This window comes from Rhodofomes roseus (assembly GCF_022264815.1).
Source record: "Rhodofomes roseus strain CIRM-BRFM 1785 chromosome Unknown C8Q71scaffold_66, whole genome shotgun sequence".
NCBI lineage: Eukaryota > Fungi > Basidiomycota > Agaricomycetes > Polyporales > Fomitopsidaceae > Rhodofomes > Rhodofomes roseus.
Genome location: NW_025953022.1, coordinates 2,949 through 11,407, shown reverse-complemented (window position 1 = coordinate 11,407; position 8,459 = coordinate 2,949). Strand labels below are relative to the sequence as shown.

Below are 8,459 nucleotides of genomic sequence, written 5' to 3'. Positions count from 1 at the left end.
TCGCGAAGCGGCTGATCGGTGGTGTGACTCATTGTTGTAGGCTCACGGATTCTCTAAGGTAGTGGAATGCCTCAAGGTTCCATCTCTCTAAGACCACTCTTACAGTGAATATCAGCCCTACGTTGGGCATTGCAGACCCTCGATTGCTGATAAAATTGGGTGGCACCCAATTCTGTCAGAGATTCGAGGGTCCGATAACCCTCCGGTTGCTGATCAGGGTAGTCATGGTGAGTACAAATTTGGCGGATTCTCCGGGGCCGGGAGCGAAGCACTGTCATCAGCCTCCACTAATGACAGTGCTTTGCCCAACGCGAGGCATGGCAACTGGGCTTATGTGAACGCCGGTGGCTGCGAGACACCATACTAGGAATCAGTGAACTGAGAACTCAAATCCGTCAGCCAGCTTGAAGCCGTCTTGAGCTCACTATATGGATGCTAACAAGATATTCTGCAAGGTCAGCTGGGTCCGCGGCATTCACCCGCTTCATACACAGTCCGAGTGAGCGGCGGAGAGAGTGGTCGTGGCTGGACACTGGCTGGACGTGGAGGTAGGTAGAGAGGAAGCGCGGGACCGCGGGACCAGAGATCGTGTGCGCGATCTGTGAACACGAGGCTCTCGACCGCTGTGGCTACCGGCGTCTACGCGCTCTTGCTCGGTTTGCCCGTTTTCCTGCTCTGCTTCCGTGGCTGGCTCCCAGCCAGTCTCAGTGGGACTTGATGGGGTTTTCGACCCAATACAGGACCCTTGTGCTGAAACATATGCCTCATTCCCAGCCGCTCTGCTCGCGGACAGCCGTCTATTGCGAGAGCTCGTGTTTGCCGTTCAGAATAAGTCCTATAGGTAAGAGCAGCTGGCGAACATCCTGTCGCCCTTCCCCCGCACACGCGCCAATCAAGGCGCTCATGTCTGATGTATTTTCCTTGCAACCTGCGAAGATGTGTTATTGTTCGGCGATTGCAAAGTCGCCTGACAACTTCCGGGAGAGTGCAGCCCGCTTTTGCCGTCATTGGACACCGCCAGTGGGAAGCCAGACGTGCAAGCGGTTGCATTTTGATGGTAGTCAGAGACGCGTGTCGGCGCTGTAGTTTCGGCGTGTGCGCACGGACCATCGCACACGTAAGTGCAGGCCGCTCTGGCGTATATAAATAATGCCTGGGGAGCATCACCACTCGCAGCCTCTTGATTGAACTCGACTCCGGATCCCATCCTACCTGGAAGGCAGTTCGTTGTAACGCGACGCTACGGCAACCGTCTGCAACCTGTTCGGTACGAACTTTGATCGTGCTGCTACCGTTGCATTGATGCTCTGTACTAGACCCTTTGGACGTCAATAATGGGTGATTATTTGACCCTAGTGAGCAATATGATCATTCAGTATCATGTGCTAATGAGACGATTTACTAATGACTATGTGCTGCAGCGCGATATCGGGCCGTGTGCATAACATCGCTCCGAGAACGTAGCTACTAAAGGGCCCGGTAGTAGTAAGTACGGTACTCTGTATACATGATTGACATGCTGACCCGATTTTACTCACACGACACAGTGACATCTAGTCGTGAACTCGCTCGTATATTCAAACCGAGCAGGGTATGCGCGATCTCGGCGCTGCGTACCGAAATGGTGCTGTAGAGCAGTGGCGAACGCTAACGCTCCCAGTCGCGTTTTGTCTTTATGACATACGGGCAAGGTATGCCTCTACCAGTGCTGTCGTCACTGTACACTGATGCTACAGTATACGAGGGAGTTCACACGTCTTGCTATGTTTGTGAGCTTGTCAAGCAGGGTATGCGCGATCCCGGCGCTACATGTTATCGCAGGCTTTCCGCGCGGATTGCAATCCTGGACACTGTCAACTATCCACCACGTACCCGATTATGAATTAATATCCAACGTGTATGGTGAGCCCCTCTCAGTATCATATAGCTCATGGTGTGAATGTAACTCTGCGGAACAGATCACAATGAGCCTCGTGAACTCGCTCGTATATCCTCGTCAAGCAGGGTACTAGTATGCACGAATCTGTATGTATCATTGACGTGGTTTGCAGGTTGTACAACCGGCGACTGAACACGTCGCACGCCCGGCAGCGCATCAGTCGCCCATGGTTACGATTCGTATCCCTCGTATCGTGCGAATTGTTATTACCGTGAGTCTTCGAAACACCGTGACATCGTGAACTCCCTCGTATATCCCAGCAAAGCAGGGTATGCGCGATCCCGGCGCTACGTTTCACAGCAGTAGCCGGTAGCGCAGATGGCACTACCGAATACTAAAAGCTGTTGGACGCCCTCCCGGTCACATAATCATGACCCATGTCTAGGTAAGCACTGTCTAGCGATGCAAGGTCGGGTACTGACATCGTATTATCCAGACCCTTGGATGACTTCCGGTAACAAGTAACCGCCTTCAAGTTCGAGCGCGGTTCTTGCTCTCTATTCCCGGTATGTATTGGTTACCACTGGCACCCCTTGTCCAATGACCGAACACTAACGTCGCCCGTTTCCGCGTAGCCTACAGTACGGTCGCGCGACGCGCGTTGCATATCAAGCAGGGTATGCGCGATCCCGGCGGACAACTCACGTCCGCCTCATAGGGACAATACACGACCAGTTAGTAGTGATACATCGCCGATTCTTACAGTGCGCCCCCAAACGGCGTTACCAGTGCGTCCATCTCATTGAGCTACTCTAACCAACACTCATACTCCGCTCTCAACAGATATATTGGCGGCATCTGTACCCGACTACATTGAGGCTCGTTTAGGTAGTATTAGCAGTACCTACCGTAGACAGACCGCGCGCCCCATCGACCGCGTGCAGAGGCATGCCGTCGACGACCAGCGCCGGCTCGTCGTCCATGCAGACAGCGAGTCGGGTTTCCGCGCACTTCGTGTCGACGCTCCGCGCACGAGCAGGTTGTGCACGCCTCGCGCGGGATCGTCGCGCCCTCCGAAATGGACACAACGGCTGCGCGTTGCGATCGACCCAGACATTCCTTGCCGGATCTGCGAGCAGTCCTCGTTCGTCCGGCTTGACGAAAGCGGTCGTTTCCAGTAGTGACCAGCCGGCTGACCGTTTCTCTGCCCGGCATGCTGCAGCCTGCATCGCCCAGGAGGCTTCGCAGACCATCACGCGACGAGGTCCCCGAGACCCAAGGATATCCGCGAAATCCACCGCTCTCCGCCCCGAGTCGCCAACGTTGTCGTCGTTGTAACCTGAGCATCGCCCTTGCATTTTTGCCCAGTAGCTCTTGCACGGCCTGCTCCGACTCCAGACTTCCAAGTGCAGCCTTGATCCTCGCTACTTCTTCGGCAGATGCACTCACTCTAGCATGTGCCACGTTTGCTCTGCACCGATGAGTCGGCGTCGATGTGAACGGGCGACGACGGTCAGGCCATGGCCCGTGCTCGCGTGCCTTCGTCGAGTGCGCAGGTTGTTGATGAGTGCGCCGTCTTCCGCGAACTGCGCCCTGCAAGATTCGTCAGCGCGTACCTCCTTCTCTCGTGTCCGTCCTCTGTGCATCGCCGCGCCACCCGTCCGCATCGCCGCGCGCCGTCCAATGCCTATGGCGGCATGCACCCTGTCCACTCCTCGCCCTGGTCTGTCTCCGTGCTCGTCCTGCGCCAACCGCGCGTCACCGGTTGACTGGATCCTCTCGATGTTCGTCAGCGCGCCCGCGTCTCCGCGCGCATCTCTTCCTTTCCTCGTCGCGCCACACCGTCCCCAACGCAACGTCCGTCCGATGTCCAGCAGCCCTCCGCTCCTCACAGTGATTCTCCTCTCGCCCTCGCCTCCTCTCCACGCCCGTCGCTCGCCACCCGGGGTCTGTGCCTTCATGGTCCTGCGTTGCGATGCTGTCCGGGTCTTGTGTAGCATGCCGGTGTGTCTTGCGTTGACGTTTCCATACTACACGGAACTGACGTCCATCCCCACTGACTAGACATCGGGCGCTGCGTGCGAGGTAGCATAGCGACGCGACACCGGTACGTCCGCGACCTAGCTCGTGACGTCCACCTGACCGAACCCGCCTTCATTCCCCTGTGGGTCGTGCACACTCCGCCGTGTCGGCGCCGCGCAGCAAGAGGGTGCTGTCGTCGTGACGACGCTGGTATGGTGCCCCGTCTTTGTTCTTCTCGAGCGGCGCGCAGGTCGACAAGTGCACTGCACAGGGAGTGGGTCCGTGACCCGGCTGGACAACGCTTGGGGACGCGACCGCGCCTCGCCGCACGTTCCGCGTGCGGTCGTTCCGTCGATGGTGTGCGTGGCCGGCGAGTGGGATGGCGAGACCACCGGTGAGTGACGTTTGCCTTGCGCGCGGTGCCGTGTTCGTCGCTGATGTTTCGACCTCTGGCTGTCGTCGTGGTGCGGCGTGGCGGTGAGGCCTCGGCGGGTGAAGAGCTGACTTGACGCAGGTCAGAGCAGCGCGCGGTGTTGCTCCTCAACGGGGCGACGTCGTGGATCGCCGTCTTGCGCGGGTCGTCGGCGCGATGCGAGACGTGGCAGTGGTCGTCCGGTCAGTTGGTCCAGCTCATTGTGTCAGACCTTCTCTGACCGCGGCCTGTTCAGGACGGGCTGTGGTCCGACGGTGTCGGGGTGGTAGATAGATGGGAACGAGTTGCCGAGCACGACCATGCCGGGTGGGCCAGAGCTGAGCACCGGAGAGCTTGAGGAGCCGCTTCTCGTTGTTCGCCTCCCTCTCCTCGCTCAGCCGGTTCAGCTTCACCCTATGCACCGTCTTTGCCTCGCCCCACTTCCGCTCTTCCTCCTTCCTCCACTCGCCCGCACAGCTGGAGCACGGCGCCATGAGTACACAAGGGGAAAACGAAGGGAACGCACCGCAAGGGGATGTACAAGGGAGCACAAGGGTGCTCGTGGTGGAAAGAGGCCGCACAAGGAGAGCTCCAAGGGAGAGCAAGCGGCCGTGGGCGACGTCGAGCGACGCGCAAAACGGCGCAAACGCAGGGTCAGCGAGCGCTTGGGCCGGTCGTGAGATCTGCGATCGACCAATGGGATGCGTTGAGCGCGGCGGGGCCGGCGCGCGATTGGGCGCAGGCGACTCGGAGGGAGGTAGAGATATGGTTCCAAGTCCAATCTTCTCTCGCAACCCTACAGGTTCACCTTCGCAACGGACTGCCCAACCTAGATCACGCACCATCAGCACCGCATTGAACCCGCGCGTCTCGTCTGCGATCCGCAGCGCACGCACCTTCACATACGTCTCCACCGGCTCCTCCCCGCTCGAGTTCCTCACGAGGTCCTCGTCGAACGCGACGAGGCCCGCGGGGAAGAGACACACGACGGTGCTCCCGCCGTACGCGAAGTGCCCGAGCTCGTCGCCCCGCGCGACGGCGCCCCCCTTCCGCGCGCCGCCCGTCCACCTGATCGAGCCGACCTGCCCGTGCGCGGCGTGCGTCAGCGTGCGGAGCTACGACATGAGGGGAGGGAGGGGACGCACGAGCATGGCGCCGATGGCGACGAACGCGACCTGCTTCCCAGACGCGGCGTGCGTGAGGTAGAGCACGGCGCGCTTGTTCGCCGTGAACACGTCGAACCCGGGCTCGTTCACCGCCTGCGGGTTCACTGCGCCCACCCAGTCAGTCTCAGTCTCCGAGTCGCTCCCAGCGCGGAACGGTAGGGGTACTGCGGCGCGCACCGGTGTAGTACTGCCCGGGGATGTCGGTGATCTCGCCGACGGTGCCGTCGAGCGGGCTGTGGAAGCGGTGGTAGTCCGCGGGGGCGAGCCGGAAGGCCGCGACGGCCGCGCCCTCGAATGCGCGCGCCTGCGCGGAGTCGGGCGGGACCCCGAGGAGGTGCGGGATCGTGAACTCGTTGCCCTTGATCCTGTCCAAGGTACGCGACAATTAGTGGGACGATGGGGATGAGGGGAACGTGCGGACGCACCAGAACTTCTTCGCGAGGTCGACCGAGGGGTAGACGACGAGCCGGCAGTCCGCCGCGCTGCATATCGCGCCGGGGATGTCTGCGTTCTCGACCGGGCGCGCGGCGGGCTTGAGCCGGCGGTAGAAGAACTCGTTCATGGTGGGGTACTTTGTTGGGTCGGGCTCGAGGAGCTCGTCGAGTGCGATGGTGTACGTCTCGATGAACGAGGGGATGCTCTTGACGGACTCGGGCGAGTCGTAGATGCGGCCTTGCTGCGGGTGCGGGGTCAGTCAAAGGCGGGGAAGGATGGTGGTGTGGGACGTGAATACGCACCCGGACGGACAGCTCTTCGAGGATGGACTCGATGCTTTTGTTATGAAGGATCTTGCGCTGCTCGCCGCCGTAGAACAGCAAGTGCATGCCGAGTCTATGTCGCGCGCGACTCAGCACACCAGACGACTCGACGACGACGCGACGCACCTCGGGTAGATGGGCATGCTCTCCCAGAACCGCTGGCCGGTCTTGCGATCGATGACATAGTTGCCGACATGGGCCTCCGTGGCGAGCCTCTCGAGGCCGGGGATGAGCTTGTGGACGAAGGGGAGCTCGGCGAGCCTGTGCATGGGCGCGTGGATGCCGTGGCGGACGTCGGCGTGCTGCGCGGACTGGTCGACGAGCTTGTTGAGCGAGGCGGCGACGACGGCGGGGTCCTGGGTGTGGGCGGGGAGGTTTGTGGCGGTGATGGACTGCTTGGGCTTCATGTCTGCTTCGTGGAGGGGGAGCGAGGTCATGGTGGGCGTCGAGGAGAAAGAGCGGGCGGAGGTATAAATAGACCAGGTGCGTGCCTTTGAGGTCATGGGCCCGACCCTAACCCCAGCCTATGCTCTCTCCATGTCTCCATGTCCGCAGCGTCCAGGGGTACGTGCTGGGATAGATAAGACAACGAACCCGCAAGGACTGATGTACTCACGGTGTCTTCGGAATCGCAGAGCCTCGGTGCACACCGATGCGACACCACGCTCGGCCTCGAACCACAAACAACGCTGCCACCACGGATCGTCTGTGTGGTCGCAGCCCCACGCCAATCCACCGCGCTCCGGCGTGGTTGCAGATACCGCCTCGTTGGCGGTTGCGCTGAATGGCATGACGAAACGGCGCACGCTGTATAGGCGTTCACAGACCATGCGTGGATCTGGTATCGCGGACGTGTTGAACCTTACTAACCTCCTAGAATGTCACGGTCACTTGTAGGAGGCGAGCAGTAAGTATGGAGGTCGAGTAGAGTAGTCTCAGATCTGCATACCGAGCACCTCACCCCATCCCACTCAAGTCGGGCTCAGCCGCACCGAGCAGTCTCCAGCAACGAGTTGGCCGCATCTATGCGCGTAGCTCGTGGCGCAAGTACGCTGTGAGAGCTTGTGCGATAGCTTGTAGAGGAGATGGGGGCTGGATGTCGAGCGAGAGGGCCTCGTCGTGGTCAAAGTGTATCAAGCGCACGTGCGGGCAGGAAGCAAGTCGAGCGTCGAGCGCCCACGTATGTTCTTGACTTCCAACTCGCGCGGATGTGGTTGCAGTACAACCTCACGCACACAACACGGGTGGGTACGGCTCATTGGCACTATGGTACAGGTCGACGGATACGCTTAGCCGGCGACCGGTGGCCAATGAACATCCACGCGAAGTACAAGCTCGATGCCGTCTCAACTTGAAGCATCAAGCCCTTCAAATCTCACCAAGCCCAGGTCGCCGCCGCATTTGCTCAAGGAACGCTACATCTTCCCATTCGAACACGATCGATTTTACAACAAATGCGGATTCCCCTGCGCGGCGTCGCGCCCATCGCGGCCAAACCGTTACACGCTGCTACTAGACAGCCGGACTCCCGTCCCTCTCCTCGCCGCAGAAGGGAAGCGGCCCGTGCAAGGCTGGCTGGCGCAACAGGACCGACGGCGTTCAGCACTTGCACTCGGTGGGCTTGCACTGGCAGCTGTCAACGACCCGGGTCAGCGTAAGGCGGTGCGACGTGGAGCGAGAGTGCGACGTACGCCTCGCCGCAGCTGCAGCTGGTCACGCCGCAGTTGGCGTTGTTGACGGGGACGGCGACGTTCTGCGGACCCTGGTGAGCACGTCTCTCGCTGGAGAGGTACGGCTTGCTTACGGTGAACATTGTGAGGGGTGTGTTGAGGCGGGTGCTTGTGAGGTGCGGTGGGTAGTCTGGGACTGGGGAGACACGGTCTGCGGACGTCTCTCTTATACGTCTGTGGGTCGTCGGGACACGTGTGGTACCGGTTCAAGTCGTAGCGTCCCCTTGCGGTCTAGCTGCCTGACGGCGAGCAAGGAACATATCGCCCGATCCATCTGTTTTGCGAGCCAGCCTGGTTGCTGCGATTACCTGTTTCTATCGCAGTGGCTCGCAGTGGACGCTCCCAGGCCGCGTGTGCGGATGTTGCTCCACACGTACTGACGCCGTTCTACCTCCGCGATTCCCTGTCCGGCTTCTCGTGAGGCATTTGTGCTGGCAGCTGGTCCTCGAGATGAGCGAAGCAGGACTGGCTGGAGGCGCTCGGGAACGTTGG

General features: G+C 60.3%; 3 protein-coding genes across 3 annotated transcripts; 2 read left to right on the top strand and 1 right to left on the bottom strand.

Annotated features, from left to right (window-relative positions):
* The first annotated feature begins 1,598 nt into the window (after window positions 1-1,598).
* On the top strand, window positions 1,599-2,568 carry C8Q71DRAFT_793202 (uncharacterized protein). Its single transcript, XM_047925456.1, has 7 exons — window positions 1,599-1,691; window positions 1,749-1,902; window positions 1,959-2,025; window positions 2,092-2,150; window positions 2,205-2,324; window positions 2,376-2,445; window positions 2,515-2,568. The coding sequence occupies exons 2-5, from the start codon at window positions 1,764-1,766 to the stop codon at window positions 2,243-2,245; spliced, it is 306 nt and encodes a 101-aa protein (XP_047772242.1). The 5' UTR covers window positions 1,599-1,691; window positions 1,749-1,763; the 3' UTR covers window positions 2,246-2,324; window positions 2,376-2,445; window positions 2,515-2,568.
* A 629-nt stretch (window positions 2,569-3,197) lies between these two features.
* C8Q71DRAFT_518198 (uncharacterized protein) lies at window positions 3,198-4,395 on the top strand. The gene has a single exon (XM_047919097.1). It carries the CDS (start codon window positions 3,335-3,337, stop codon window positions 3,941-3,943), a length of 609 nt encoding a protein of 202 aa, XP_047772241.1. The 5' UTR covers window positions 3,198-3,334; the 3' UTR covers window positions 3,944-4,395.
* Window positions 4,396-5,206: 811 nt separating this feature from the next.
* C8Q71DRAFT_672418 (phosphatidylserine decarboxylase-domain-containing protein) lies at window positions 5,207-6,674 on the bottom strand (the record flags this gene model as incomplete). Its single annotated transcript, XM_047919679.1, has 6 exons — window positions 5,207-5,395; window positions 5,459-5,583; window positions 5,657-5,844; window positions 5,905-6,155; window positions 6,217-6,310; window positions 6,364-6,674. Coding segments are annotated over 6 exons (1,158 nt in total), but the record flags the coding sequence as incomplete, so codon positions are not given.
* Window positions 6,675-8,459: the final 1,785 nt, after the last annotated feature.

Bases quoted from the DNA above. Each gene is read 5' to 3' on its own strand.
- C8Q71DRAFT_518198 (XM_047919097.1), top strand. From the start codon at position 3,335: ATGTGCCACGTTTGCTCTGCACCGATGAGTCGGCGTCGATGTGAACGG.
- C8Q71DRAFT_793202 (XM_047925456.1), top strand. From the start codon at position 1,764: ATGTTTGTGAGCTTGTCAAGCAGGGTATGCGCGATCCCGGCGCTACAT. The intron at 2,026-2,091 runs GTATGTATCATT...CACGCCCGGCAG, and splicing joins GTACTAGTATGCACGAATCT to CGCATCAGTCGCCCATGGTT. The intron at 2,151-2,204 runs GTGAGTCTTCGA...ATCCCAGCAAAG, and splicing joins TCGTGCGAATTGTTATTACC to CAGGGTATGCGCGATCCCGG.